Raw genomic sequence first — 16136 nt, forward strand, 5'->3', positions numbered from 1 at the left:
AGTATCATAGGAATGCCTGTTCTCACTTTCAGGTGACATTGTAATTAAAAGAGCAGCATTATCTCCTGTAAATGTAAACAAACTTATTTCTCTTAGCAATTGGCAGAACAAGCAGTAGTACTGAGTGGACTTGCAGCTCTATAAAGTTTTACATTTTGTTTTTGAGTTCAGTTATGTAACAAAAAATGTATTTGTAACTTGCACTTTCATGATAAAGAGATTGCACTACAGTACTTGTAGGACGTGAACTGAAAAATATTTCTTTTATAATTTTTACAGTGCAAATAATTTGTAATAAAAAAGAATATAAAGTGAGCACAGTACACTTTGCATTCTGTATTGTAATTGAAATCTATGTATTTGAAAATGTAGAAAACACCCAAAAATATTATAAATTTCAATTGGTATTCTATTGTTTTAACAGTGTGATTAAACACAATAACTTGTGATTAACTGAAAAGTAAACTGCGATCAATCAACAGCCCTACTTCCTGTGGATCTTATACTGTAGTGCATTCTTCCCCTTCTAATTGCTGCATCACTTTTTACAAGAACCCTGCAATTTTGTTCCCAGACTACTCTCCCAAAGGCCCAGGATTATATCTCTGCACAAATAGCTCTTCAGATACTGAAGTTAACATTTATGATGACAGGTAACACTATGTTATTCATCTTGCAGTGCAATTTCTGAAAGCCATCTCCCTTACCCACCTGGTATTTCAGAAGAGTAACCGAACACCATGCGGAATGGTGTTAATGCTAGTGTAAGAACTCCTATTAATTCATATTTTCTATTACAGCTATTGAAATATTACTTTTCTTGTTGTTTGCAGAAAACAAAGCATAGCAAGTGCATTTAAATATGTTGATAAGTCTTGTCCAGGGTAGCTGTATACCTTGTCTTTGTAGTCCAAAAAAATCACTGATGATTAGCTACATCATAAAATATTAACAGGTTAAATACTGACTGTGGGTGTTTCTATGGCAGCAGCCTACTTTTGTCTTCCACACACATAGCAACCGGTTTGTTGCTCTAGCAGCATTTATCTAATAAAATGCACCTACACACCATGTAGTCTAGCTGTACAATATAACTTGAAATAATTCTTTCCTCAAAATTTTTGGAACGGAAGGTCTATACTCCCAAAAGTGGAAGTTGCTGTGGGATAAAATATATAAACATTCACACACATTCTAAATTATAGTTTTGAATTCTCAAATGCCAGCTCCCATTTCCTCTCTTCTTGTGAAATAAAGACAAAGCCTTGTCTTCACTAAGAAAAAAGTGTGTGTTAACTCAAGGTAAAAGACAAGGCAATTGGTATTTTTCACATAAGTTAGTGGGTCAAGTTAAACACTATGGGGGAAACCCAATCTAATTCAACCCGCTAACTCATGTGAAAATTACAAACTGCCTTGTCTTCATTAGAATTTTACTTCCAATTAGCTAGCTTGAGTTTCTGAGCAAAGACAGAGTGCTTGTATGAATACAAACATCTTAGGGTAAGGCCTTGCATGTGTCTCAAAGCACACCTATGGAACTCCATAAATTTTCAGCTGATCTGTATAATCCTTCATCTACTTAAAGATTAGTCACCCATAAAAAATAAATTAGTTGCATTCTGTCTGACCAAAGGGATATAAAGTAATCCAAGCTAGACAGACTGTTTAGTCATGAATAATTTAAAGACTAAACCTAGTGATGTTCCATGGTGGTAGCTAATTGAAAACCTGAATACCAATATGTTCTACATCAAAGCTACTAATGAGAGAAACCTGTAATAAAGCTTTAGCAAGCATTTAGACAGGCCATGAAATTGTGGGACTCCTCCACATTTTCAAGTTATTACACAGAATTAAAACTGTATTTCCAGAATATTGTATTACACAGCCTGTTAGCGGGGGCAGAGGTAATGTTTAAACTATGACAAGAATTAGAAAAAGGCTACTCTGCTGGTTTACTAGCAGTATAAAATACAGATATACAAAATCAATTTAACTCTGGGTCAAACAATGGTAAATACTGCAAAGCAGCAGTACACCCTGCCCTTGGATATGAAGTGCCTTACACTGTTCCATCAACTGTATGGGAAGATGGAAGGAACAGCATTTGTTAAGCTGCCTCTCTTTAGGATCCTGGGGGGGGCGGGGAGGGGAATGTTCAAAGGCACAAAGGCAGGCATGTGCTTAATTCCTATTGACTTTCAATGAGAGTTGGGCACAACTCATTTGCACCTCTGAATAACACACCTCCTCTCCCCCCCCCCCCACCGTAGAGAAAACTGTCAAGTGGTAAATTCAACTTGTTTGACCTGATAAATTTAACAATCACAAGAAAATCCCTAATTAAGGCTTTTATCCTTTAACACGGTGACCAGCCACAACTCAGATCTCCATACTCCATTTCCCTTGCATAAATGTCTGAAGTCAAGCTTGTACACACCATGAAGAATGTATCCTTTTGTACAGGCATGCAGCTCTCATTCCCTATATTATTTATGCCAATGAGACAGTACTGACACCAATTTTAAAAAGCACAAGGCTTGCTGCTGCACCACAGTGCTTTACCTTTGTATGAAAGTTACCCCAAAACTCCTGAATTGATAGACACATCAAGGCCAGGTCTACACTATAAACTTATATCAGCATAACTATATCGCTCAGGGAGGTGAAAAGTCCTCACCCCGAATGCAGTTATACTGACCAACTCCTTTCCCCCGCCATCCCAGTAGACAGCACTATGTGGATGGGAGGGCTCCTCAGGTCGACATAGCTACCACCTTGCAGAGGTGGATTAATGATACCAATAGGAAACACTATCCCATTAGCACAGCAGCATCTTTGCACAACTGCACCAGCCACTGCAGCTTTTTAAGTGCAGACCAGCTGCAAGGCTTGAACTGAAACTGCCATCCGACTGTGGTACTGAGAACCAGAATTACTGTTGTGAGAACGAGGGAGACAGACTATTTAAGTCCATGCCCCTGCAACAGCTTCCTCCTATGTCACATATACACTAAAATGAATTATAATTAGATTGTAAGATCTCTGGAGCAGGGCCCATTTCTTTGTTCTGTTTGTAGAGCACTTAGCACAGGGGTCCCCAACGCGGTGCCCACAGGGGGCATCTATAGGCACCCGCATCCTGGCCAGCGGTCGAGAATCCACCAAAATGCCACCAAATTTCTGCGGTGTTTCGGCAGCGACGCCTCTCGATGACGCCACTTGTCAGCGCCCACCAGATGAAAAGGTTGGGGACCACTGACTTAGCACAGTGGAGTTCTGCTGCATCACTAGGGCTCCTGTGCACTAAGGTACTACAAACAAAAATAGTTAAAAAAATCAGGTGTCCTCTGTCCAATGTAAAAAGTTTGAGCTGATAGCGCAGGCTGAAACAATGTTACAAAAACCATGCTTCACCATCTATCACATTCTGTAACACACTGAATATCTATGCTAGCTAAACAGCTTTCAACACTAATTGATAAGGTCCCTGGGGAGACTGTGGCTGACAGCCATTGTCAACAGGCCATTTTCCTTGCAGACAGGAATTTTATCTATAGGCCCGGAGAAATTAACCGATTTATCTGTTTTTTGAAGGGTTAAGTTAGACTTTCAAGATACAAGAGGGATCCACGTCAGTAAAATGAGAGACTAAATTTACATTTTAACAGCCACTATAGCTTCAGGTGGTCTAGTACATAGCACACAAAACAGTGAGCTCTTCAAAACTGTACCACTATGGGAGCTTTCAAAGCGATCTACCAAGAACAAATTTTGAAACACTTGCTGGATATACATGCTCTTTAATGTGTATTTTTAGAGGCTTCTTTATGAGGTAGGAAGGAAAATTCCAGGTTGTCTCAGCTAAACATTTTTTTTCCAACAAGGATGATTCACCCCTTCCTCTTTCCCCCTCTTAAAAAAAAACCACCCAGAAAAAGATCACTGCTAGAGTTTTTTCATAAGACAATTCAACCAGATGTGCATCTATGAGACTTGATTTCACATATCAGATACATTAGAATAGAAGTTGACAGGACAAATGAATGCTTAATGGCGTGAACATGAATTATGATGCTGTTATATGCCAATACTCTTTGTGGAGTTAAGATTCAAGAGTGAGTTCACCCACAAAAAGGAATTGTCTGAATTACTAGGGCAAATCTCATGTCTATTTTCCTGATTTTATACAGGAGATTGCCTCTAGTAAGGGACTAGTTCCTATTCGCATAGTCTTTCCCTCCTACCTCCCACTAATCTACAGGCAACATGATCAACATCACTGGAAATTAAAACAGTCTGGGTCACACTGAAACAGCAATGTTAACTGATTTATGTGAAAATGCACCAGAAGAACAATTGGAATACAGAATTACTTCCTCCCTGAGCTCAGAATTGAAAGAGAAGCAGAACTTAACATTAAAAACATCAGAATGGCCATAGTGGATCAGACTAACAGTCTACTCAGCTCAGTATCTAATCTTCTAACAGTGGCCACATGCTTCAGAGGGAAGGGGCAAAACAGGGCAACTATTGAGTGATCCATCTTGTTGGACAGTCCCAGCTTCTGACAAAATGGTGCAAAATGATCTTGTGCCAACTCTAAAGATTGGAATCTCAACGTTGGATGAGTTCACCTATCCGTGCCCCATCAGATCTTACAAATGAACTGTGGTGATTGTACAGGCTGAACACCTCTAATCCGGCACTCCTTGGTCCAGCATAGGCGCTGGAGCACCCATGGGGAAAAAATAGTGGGTGCAAAGCATCCACCAGAGCCAAGTTCCCCCCTCTGCCAGGACCAGCATCAGAGCCCCCAGGCAGGGGGTTGGCAGCCAGGACCCTGGGTGACGGGCCATGCTGGGCGCAAAGCCTGGGTGTGCTGCAGCACCCCCCCTGCACCCTTACTCCCTGCGCCTATGGAGACCTGTGACACTCTGCATTTACCTCCAGTGGTTCAGCAAATTCTCTGGTTTAGCACTGGTTAGGTCCCAAGGGTGCTGGACTAGAGGTTCAACCTGTACATGAAAGTTATCTATAGTCTATTTAACACTTTAGACCAGTAGTTTTAAAATTGGTTTGCTGCCATGATTGCAAAGCATGTGTCAGTTGTCAAACATCTAAACTTCAGCTTAGATGTTTCTGGAGGCTTTTCTGACCAACTGAACTCAAAACAAGTGCTTGGCACTCTCTGTAGCTGCTCCAGTGATCTTCAAATTCAGCCATAATCAAGTGTGCATCATAACTTAAAGCAAATCTAAACCAATGGTGGTTGTAATGCCTCTTCGCTGTTGGCTGCACTCAAGAGATGTTATTGGCATACAAGTGGTACCACATGAAGCTTATTCTTTTAGGAAAAAAGATTTTTTTTTTTAAAAACATCTAAACGCTCGCTAGTCCCATTTGAAACACTATTTAATACTACCCTAAGGCATATGCAGATTAAGATAAAGGGTTGGTTTTTTAAAAAAAAATTGTAGCTAAAACATTTCAAACATTTTTAAGACTTGTACCCTTGTCTAGAGAACCCCCCCCCCACACACACACACACTAAAAATGGAGTCGAACTCTAGGTTATCTGTAGGATCCACTCTGAACAGCTAACCCAACTTTAAAGAGATTAAACTGCACCTATATTAGATCTTAAGAGATGTTTCAAATATATTTAGCTAGCAATTTTAAAAATACCCTTTTCCTAGTTTAGGCACTGCTATGGTGGTTAGCACATCCTTGAGTTTCTACTTTAGTCACTTTTTAACAGTTACTTCAGATTACACCTTGCAACAAACAAGCTGACTTGAGGTCCTGAATGCAGAACAGTATATAGTTAACATAAGTGAACCAAAGCTTTAAAGGGTTTCTGCTTAAAATCTGTTACAAGATTAAGTACACAGCAACTTGTACAGCTATTGAGGGTTTTCTGTAGCATCATAAAGTATACCTTTTGTCATGCTCTTTTACGGAGGTACCATGGCTACTTGCTGCTTCTGCCCCCTTTTAAAATTTAAACCCCTATTCTATTCCTGTCTCACCTCCATGATAAGTTAAAGACTTTCTGCACTAACAGGAAGTCCCTGCTCCTCAACCCTCTCATCTAGTCTGCCTCTCCCTAACCTTCATTCTCACAAAAACTAGTCTTGACAGCTACTATGGAGACACCCTGTAAAACAAACCTGTCCTTTGAGTGAATAAAAGGTGTGGCCATTTTAACTGGTCCAAAATTCCTGTGCTAAAAGTAGTGATGTAAGGTAGTCATTTCTTGTTCTATAGGGTAATACACGCTCCAGCTAATAGCCTTCAGCATTTATATCATGTTCCAGGCTTCCTATCTAACTTAAAACCACTTTGTGACCGACAAGATGTTTAAAGATTATTTGAGAGTGATTAAAACCAAAAGGTTATATTTTATATAGCATTAATAGGAAACACTTAGTACAATTAGTGCTTTTCTACATGCCAGAAAATAATTGTTAACTGAATGACTCACCTTGCTTAGCAAAATAAGGGATCACTTCGGAGAGCTTTAACATTGTGACTACATGAATTATTCTATAAAATTTCACTGTGTACATACACAATAGTGAGGTGTGTAAAAAACCTGCTTTGGTAAATACTAGGCAACCATTAAGTCAGAATTTCTATAAACAAAACATCATTATGTTAGAGATGAAGACCAACTCCAAATCAGATTGTGATTATGAAGCTGGAAGAGAAACTGATCACTTGGAGTTTAGATTTCAGATAGAGCCCCTTTATCCTGGTCTAAGTACAGTGATCACAAGACTAGGAGCCAGGAAAACTCATTACTTCTAATTCTACCACAGACTGACTCCTTCTGTAGCCTTTGATGAGCCACTGAATATCTCCTCTTCAGTTTCCCTACCTATTCATGGAGATGATAAATCACAGGAGTGAGGAGGATTACTCAATGCCTACGAAATATTGTCTGAAGTATTTTTAACTACAACAGCTAGTTTACAAAATAAAATTCAAGTTTCAGATCTAGAGAGAAATGTTTTCATTTAACCATTTCATCACATGGGGTTTTCTTAAGAATCCCCTCATGGAAAAATAAAGTTATAGTAGTAACCAGAGCAGGAGCTTAAGCAAGCTATGAATCAAGTCATTCTAATCAATTTCTACATAAAGAATGAATGAGTAATTTAGTATAAACTAAGGTTTAGATGTGATTCAAGGCACTTCTCCACAATGATTTATTGGCAGATGAATATGTGCTACCTGGAATCTCTTGCTTACAACCCTTAATGCAGGTTGAAGTAATATGTACAATTTGTTGTTGCAAATAAAGCAACATTTGGGTTCCTATACTCCATTAGAGGGAGTTTTCCATTTGCTCATAAAGATGAATGATCTATCCATAAATTGAAGTAGCTGTACATAAAAATCATATCAGACGACATTAGATTCCTTATGTTCCTTCCACAAAACATGTTACCATTCCTGTTACATGCAGCTATTTGCCTCAATTTCTGATCACCATGCCATTGGGATACTGCTTTTCTTGTGTCCATACTAAACACATGTGGCTTACATGTGTGATCATGCCTGTAACAGCAAGTCCACAAGAGCCAGCTTGTTGCAGCCTTTGAACTAGAGCCATAAGAGGGGACTGGAATTTCCTCACCACATTCCTGGCCTACTGCCTGAAGCCATAATTACTTGTTCCCATGGCAAAGAGCCTGGCTTGACCACAAAACCACTTCTATGCAGTCAGCCTGTATCATACTCTAACAAAACTTGTTCTACAATATTTTAAGAGTTAACTTTGCAGATGCTACTTTGGTTTTCAAACTGTATATTTCTAAGGTCATGTGTCTACACTAGCAGACTTACAGTGACACAGCTATACCGATACAGCTGTGACACTAAGATCACTCGTGTAGTCACTTTATGCCAACGGGACCTGTCGACATAATAAAACCACCTCAACGACTGGCAGCAAGTATGCCAGCGGGAGAAGATCTCCTGCTGACATAGCACTGTGCACATAAGCACTTATGCTTATGCCAGAGAAACTTGCGTTGTTCATAGGGGTGTTTTCCACACGCCTGAGTGACAAATGATAGTGCAGACATAGCTGAGGGTCTGGTACTATGGAGCTTTGTGTTTAGGCCTATCCACAATGGAGCTTTATGTTTAGGATTATCCAATAGGTAGCTATTTTTACAGTAATTCATTGTTATGAAATACAATACCATTTATTCTCTTCCCAAAGAATGGTGCATTGGCACAAAATAGTAAAATCACCATCATTAATTATTTGTATTACTAGAAGGTCTAGGAATGCCAACTGAGATCAAAGTCCCACTGCATACACTTAATAAAACAATCTCTAACAAAACAAAAACTGAAGTGCTTACAATCTAAACAAACAAAACGGAGAGACTATATTACTCCCATTTTACAGATGGAGAACGGAAGCATGAAGAGATTAAATAATTCACTCAAAATCAAACAGGGAGTCTTCAACATGGCCAGAAAAATAATCCATCTTGAAGTCCAAATTAATGTCTCAACCACAATGCCATCCTCTTCCTTTCTTTTCAGGAAGTGAGTCAGTTAGGTGAAAGAGGAAGTCTTAAGTAGATCACATGTTTATGGCTGAAGCACTTTCCATCAGGGTCTCCAATAATTGCAGGGCTTTGTGAGCAACAGAGCAGTAATACATTTCCTAAACTAGCTGTATCTGCATATTAAGATGCGAAGAAACCCACATATAGGACACGTGATATGCATATTTTAAACCTCTGGACTGGCTAACTTGTACTATGATCCAGAAAATACTTAAGATTATCCAGCAATGCACTAAAGCACGATAAAATTAGATTACAGGACTATTATTCTCGAGACTGAAATACGGCTCAGTGTTCTCAACAGCAAAATTACTGAAGTACAATATTTCAAAGACTTCTGAATAATGAAAAAAAGAGCCCACCCAAGTATCTAAAAGAGATTAAGGGTGGAGATGCTTACTCAATTACTGTGTGTCTGCTGGGCTGGATGAAGTACAGCAAACCCATCTAATCTAAGCACCTGATTTAAAGAACCTGAGTGTGAACACCACACAAGAGCTGCCTGTAAGCTTCTAAAACATTAGGACTGACAACCTAAAAGAAGACTTCAGGAAAATAACTTGTAACATTTCATTCCCCTATTGCTTTTTGCTCCTTCCACCTTTCCACATTAGTCTGCTGGGTTTGTCTTCACTTTTTTCCCCAGTATATTGACTAACAGTATAGTTCAAGAGATGTTTACCATTCTCTCTACAGTGCTGCTTAAAGGACCAAGACAGTCTGGAAAAAAGTCACTAAAAATCGACGATCTTTCAAGCTTATAATGAACTGAAAGGAATATGGTTTCTGCCATCTCTGCTCATGCATATCCTGGATATAATTTGGGATGATAGGGGAGGGAGATCATTTAACACTTCTGATATTAAAAAAAGGTATTTCTATTTAACTAATACCCATACCAACAATTTAGGGGCACAGCCAGCAAACAATCTCTCAGAACAGTTTTCAGGCGCAGATGCTAGAGGTGTAGCTTCTTTCATTCCCAAGTGAATCTTATTCCTATTTTAATCTTTTACAGATTCAATAGTTGTAAAAGTCTTGACTGCTGTTCAACTTTATTACTGTAAGTTACTGGACAATGATAAAGAACATCTATTTCTGAAAGGAGGAAAAAATGAAGTTAATAAAGTGATTGCTAACAATGGATGCCCTAAGAATCTCACTTAACAGCTGCAGCAAAGAACGGAGCTCATTCAGAAAGTATTTCAACAGAAATCCTGCTGAAATGCTTCCAAGATTGTATAGAAAGTTTCCTCTGCACACTACTCAGTAACCCAATTACTCAAAAAAAAACCACGGGAAGTTAGAATGAAGTGAGGACACTAGTAAGAGCAATTGCACATGTTGTTGTCCGTTAGTTCTTTTAAAGGTAAGTATGAACTTATTTTCAACTTAAACTATTCTCACACAAGGTCATATGGTTTTTGAGATTTAATGAAAGGACTCCTATTCCTTTGGACATGCTAGTGTTGAATTAGAAGATTGCCTATAATAAAGCAGGGGCATTGGCCACAGAAGACAAGCATTCCATTGCTCTAAAAATAAGAGACGTTAGAAATTAAATGTAGCAGTAAATAACCAAGCACTTATTCTAAAGTCAAAGGCATATTTTGGTGTAGTAATTACAGAATGTATTGCATTATTTGCTGTGGAAGGTACCCCTTCAAACACTACTTTAGGCATGACACTAAACTTATCCAAATAGGGGGAAATTTCCAAAGATTTATGAGCAGACAACTTCTTACCCTAGTTCATGCGATTCAATCCTCTCTTTTGCTCCTGTCATTTTCTACCTGAACTGGTTTTCTAAAAGTAGGGTGCCTGACTGACAAGAGGTACTATTTCTGGTGTATACATTTTCCTCTTGTCCTCGCCCATCTCTCATGCCCCATCGCGCTTGCAGCATAAAAGCGACAGTAGTTCTGTCTTGTGCTAGAAATGGAAGTGCTGCCGTGACTTCTTCCAATCCCCATTTAGACGACAAACCATACCCTCCTTAAGGGATTAAAATCATGCAACATACAAGAACTGCATGCCCAAAATGCAGTAACACATCCTGAAGTTCTTGCCATCACTGGAGCTTGAATATCAAAAATTAACCTTTCACAACCCTTCTGGGCAAAAGCTTTCCTTTGCATAACTAGAGATCTTCCAATGGCTACAGCACTTTAAGTACATTTTAGCAGGACAGTAGAATTATAGTGAAGTCACTAAAAGTTCTACTACATGGAAAGATCCTCCGGGGTAAGGTGATTGACTCTGTAGTGCTTTTAGATTTTATGTAGCAAAAATGGCCCTGTGCTTAAGACAATATATAAAATAGATAAATGAAGTAACATAAGCTACCTGTCTCACCATCAATCTTTAGCTCAGTTTAAATTCTTAGTCCTGTCCCAAACTGCATCATTTCACCAACAGTTCAACTTTTCACATTTGCCACATCTGATGAATCTTTCCAACTTAACTCTTTAAACTAACAATTATGATCCTGACAATGAACTAGGCTGAGGAGTGCTAGTCTATCCTGAACATTCCAGTTTAGCAGTTCTCGGGAACCAAGTTTCCTCCTATGAACAGCAGCCTATTATCATACTCCATTGATAAGGAGGCTCCTGTCAGCACTTTGAGTCTCAGGGTTAGGGCCGCACTTTCAAAACCAGATACTAGCAGGGTGAAGGTCATAGTTACTGTACTCCCAAAAGATAAGAATGTGTAAAATGCTTTTTATTTTAGCATTAAAAGGATTATCACAACATCCAAATGAACAGGAGATCCACAAAAACATGAAGTTGAGCGTTCTCAATCCAATGAACTGTCAATTTCTTTTTCAAAGATGTATTGTCCATTATATAGATACAACACAAGTTTGTCTGAACACCAACATCATTTGCGTTCTGTTTTTAAACATCTTGTCTGACGACAACAGCCTTTCTGTCCTCCAACAGCAGAGTAAAAACAAGGTCATACATATGAAAATTAAATATGCCTTCTGGTTAAAACACAATTGAGATGTACTATAAGAAACAGATGCTTTAAAACTGAAGTGTTAATTTTTGTAAGTTTATAACTAACACTAAACTAGGTCAAATGCTGAGCAAGTGGAAAAAGAGAAAAAGTGAGAAGTGCCTACCTTTGTACCAACTGTTATATCTTGGACAATGCTGTAGAAAAAAAGAAAAGAGGATTAAGTTACATAGGTTTGCCACAAATATCCAGCAGTAAAGAAAAAAGCTAGTCAAAGTGCACCCATCTTCACAAGTGAGCCAAAGAGTTCATACAAGAAAAAAAAAATTAGGTTGTGGTGAAGACCCAATGCCCCAAAGTGTTAGGAATGTGCACCTCTTCCACTTCTAACAATGGAACTTTCCCCTTTTTGCCAGTGAACCATAGAAAGGAGTATGCAGGTACCAAAGCCAGCATTCTTCACAGGAATGTAAGACAAACAGTGTCTTGAGCCAAGTCACAGCAAGAGTGAGTGTCAAAATTACTCTCCTACAGTCACTAGTATTCACCTGTATAGTCCATACAATCCATATCTAGAGCATTCTTAAAACAAAAGTTTATACTTAGACTATCAAGCTGGCACAAATATTCAGCAGAAGAATTCAAGGGAGCTGACCCTTGGGGTGGCTACCTCTACAAAGATGGGTTAGTAATGCATCCAGAATTTGCCCAAGAATGATGCAATACCAATGGTGCAAGCAACAGGGGAACTGCTTGCGTAGACTAGACAGGCTTTTATACCACTGCCTCATCTAAACCTGAATAAAACAGCCTGTGCCTGATTTACAGTAGCCCTTCCACCATAGTGCAGCTCCACTGGTGACAGCAGTTATTAGAGTAATAGCAGGATGACTTTTAAAAGTGCTTAGTGAAAACAAAACCTTGTTGACCCCCAGTGCTATATGGATATCAAGAATATTGAGTGTGATTATAATTAAAAGTATTTCTACCCTGCCCACATTACAGCACAGCAGCGCTGTGACATGTACAGTGTAGACATGTTTTATCGCCAGGGGAGAGCTCTCCTGGCAATAAAATACCCCAGCTCGAATGATGGGTGGTCACTCCTGGCAATAAAGCACTGTCTATACTGGCACTTCTCAGCAACTTTTGTCGCTCAGTGGGGTGTTTTTTCACACCCCTGAACAGCTAAAGTTTTAGCGCTGAAAGTGGTAGTGTAGACATAGCTTAACAAATTTTGTAAAGAACACTGATGTATGCCCTCATGCATGAGGTTTAATCTGTTAGGGTACATCTACACAGGGATAAGACACCCCTGGCACAGCCACAGCTGGCCTAGATCACCTGACTCAGGCTGGTGGGGCTAAAAATCACTATGTAGATGTTTGGACTCAGGCTGGGTCCCAGAACTTGGACTTCAGCCCCAGCCCAAACATCTACACAGCAATTTTTCAGCCCCAGAGACTGAGCCTTGAAAACCTGAGTCAGCTGACCCTGGCCAGCCGCAGGTTTTGTATCCCTGTGTAGACCACTATTAGAGACCTGGATGACAACTAGTGGTGGGTACAGGTTATTCTACATCTGCCTACTGCAGGGTTTTTACACCTTCCTCCAAAGCATATTGCACTGGCCACTATCAGAGACAGGATACTGGACTAGATGGACCACTAATCAGATCTTGTATAGCAACTCCTGTTATTGAGAGTCACTAGTCTGCCAAACGGAGAACGCAGTTCAGGGTAATGAAATACTCATATTACCAACATTTACACCTTTTTTGTAAAACGATTCAAGATGGAGGGAGAATTCTTTCATTAAGTTTGAGGGTCTCTAGCACAGGACTTTTCAAACTTCATTGCACCACAACCCCCTTCTGACAGTACACGACCCCAGGAAGTGGGGACCAAAGCCAAAGCCCTGCGCAGGAAGGCCTGTAACCTGAGCCCTGCCGCCCCAGGCCCCAGCAAATCTAACACCAGCCTTGGTGACCCGATTAAAACGGGGTTGCGACCCACTTCGAGATCCTGACAGTTTTAGAACCGCTGGTTGAGCATAACTAAAGTACTGGGCTGCAGGAAGTCCAAAAATTGGTAAAGTAGTGATGTAAAGTTGGGCAGCAGACACTCATTGACCCTGTAGCCCTTCAGGGTACGCACCATGCCATGAACCTTGAATTCTTATGTCAGCCTTCCCCAGTACAGGGTGCATTGTACAAATACTTGGAATGATAGAGGATCCTGCAGTCAGTCACAAGCCACTAGGTCTGCAGTGACCCACTACTGAATCACAGAAAACAGCTAAAAGTTGGGTTCTACTAAGTCCTGCACAGCAATATGAAAAAAGTAACTCTACTTGCAGCAAGAAAAATTTTAGAATTCAAAGGGATTTAATTCTGCCACAATCTACATTTTCTACACTCTCTCTTGCATTTTAGTAATTTTTCAGGTAATTAAACACTGCTCACACTTACTACAAAATCATTCAGGTTTCACCAATTTAAACAATCCCTAGTACTAGCATAAGCCAGCTCAACTTCTCATACTTCTTCCTCAGAACCAGCCTGCCATGTCATCATAACCCAGCAATTTTACAGCTGGAGTCACAATCTACTCCAATGGCTGATGCCAGGAAACTACACTATGGTTTCTCTAGCTCAGACTGCTATTTAAAAAAAAGCTCTGAATGAGACTACAGGATTTTACAATCCCACTGGTGTTCAGAGTCACCAATGAAGACAGATGGGTTTTGTTTCATCTTGAGGGGGAGAGCTTTAGTGGAGTAATTAAACCCATCTGTACATCAGTGGAAAATCCAACTGAATGCTGCTGCACGTAACCACTCCAAAGTTATTTAACATACTGGTGTTTCTTCAGTTTAAAAAAAATACCATTTCTGCCAGAGTGCTTTTTGCACACCTGAATCAAAGAAAAACCTCCCAGAGAGGCAGAAAAATAATGAGCATCTAAAGTTCCAAGCCTCTCAAAGTTATCCTTGAGCAATTTCTTTTGCTTCCTGTTCCTCTTGAGGGCCTCACACACAGGAAATGTTTTACATAAAGTAGCCTTTACAGGGAATGGTATTTTAAATTATCCTGCAAGAGCAGCTTTTTTATTTGCCAAAAACTGTTCGGTTCCGGAATATTTTTGTATATTTATCTGATAACTGAGGCCACATGAATAGCACACAACACATCAACAGCTTTTAGACAATTTTTTAAAAAGAAGTATGCCATCAATTTTCAGTTTGAATACACTTTTAAACAGCAGTTTCTCAAGCAAGTTTCACTGGTCCTGGCAACCAAATCAGTTACCAAGTTTTCTCCTAGTTTAGCAGTATGGGCCACCAATTCTAGCAAAATTTAATTTCACATAGAAAGAACACCATTTACTTTGGAATAATAGACAGAAAATTGAAAGTATGATCTGGGATGACATACTTTTGGGCCATTTTCTAATATGCAATCTCTGCCATATCAAGCCCCCTTGCATATTTAACAAGACAATTTATACCAAAAACAATTTAAGAAAAAATGCAACTAAGCAGGATTGTAAGCATGAGAAATACTGATGAAAGGTCATGGACAGTTAGCTATGCAGAAGTGGAACAATTTCCAGAAGAAAGAAACTCCCCACATCTTATCACAAGCCCAGCAAATAGCAGCTAGGCTCTGAAAGGAAAGTGAACCATGTCCTGGGATCTTTAACTGACATGGAATAATTAAAATTTTATGCTTCAGCCCATATTGTCACTTCCACTGCAGAGGATGAAAAGCTACAACTGTCGAAATAAATATTTTAATTTACATAACTAAGCCAGCTTTCCTACAATCTACCCTGAGTAGTAGAAAGAATACTCACCACAAAAACAAGAGGTTTTCAGATTAGTTACAGCTGTAAATTATTAAAGTTTTTCTATAACTTTTATACCAATTCAACATGTTGAGCAGTTACATTAAAACTGTAACAAGCTGAAGTGAAGTTCCTGAGCAAACTAAGGTAGCCTTCACATAAAGAACCAGACTCTGATCCCTTTCAGATCTAGAGTTGTAAATGAAACTTTTTATGAAGCTAGTCATTAATTTAGGCTCTCTAATTTAAGGTTTTGGGATACTTAAATACTGTCTCTTTGGAAGTGCCAAATATTTTGGGTTGACTAACAAGGTTATTCAGTGATATCGTCATTAAGCATCACATTTTGAAATGCCTCTAAAATAGATGGGGTGGTCATTAGCGAGAGAAGCAACATTACTAGGCATACAAATGTTGCTTCCTGCAAAACTACGGGAGCCACATCATTAGCAAGACAAATTTTATCTGGAAAACCTCCAGAAGGGCAAGGAAACACTACCACAAGGCTTGTTGTGTTGTTACAGCTTACCCTGAGATGCCCAGGTAGCACGCAAGGGAAGCCATACTTCCAATAAATTCCCGAACTATGCCTGAAGGAATTAAAGCTCCTCAAAGCGTAGCGTGTGTAAGCCAAATTACACTTCAAAAAGCATTCGTGGAAAGGCCAGGACAATGGCAGTGTAACCCATTACTGAGGCAGCTCGGGGTGTGTCCAAAGCCACAATCT

General features: G+C 39.4%; 1 protein-coding gene across 2 annotated transcripts in view; it reads right to left on the minus strand.

Annotated features, from left to right (window-relative positions):
- PTBP1 (polypyrimidine tract binding protein 1) overlaps positions 1-16136 on the minus strand; it is a 45532-nt gene that overhangs the window by 28443 nt on the left and 953 nt on the right. For both annotated transcript variants that reach the window (XM_039515685.1, XM_039515687.1), the window contains exon 2: positions 11728-11758. In XM_039515685.1, coding sequence (XP_039371619.1) covers positions 11728-11758 — 31 coding nt within the window. The remainder of the gene's footprint in view (positions 1-11727; positions 11759-16136) is intronic.

The sequence above is a fragment of the Mauremys reevesii genome, linkage group 26, assembly GCF_016161935.1.
Source record: "Mauremys reevesii isolate NIE-2019 linkage group 26, ASM1616193v1, whole genome shotgun sequence".
NCBI lineage: Eukaryota > Metazoa > Chordata > Testudines > Geoemydidae > Mauremys > Mauremys reevesii.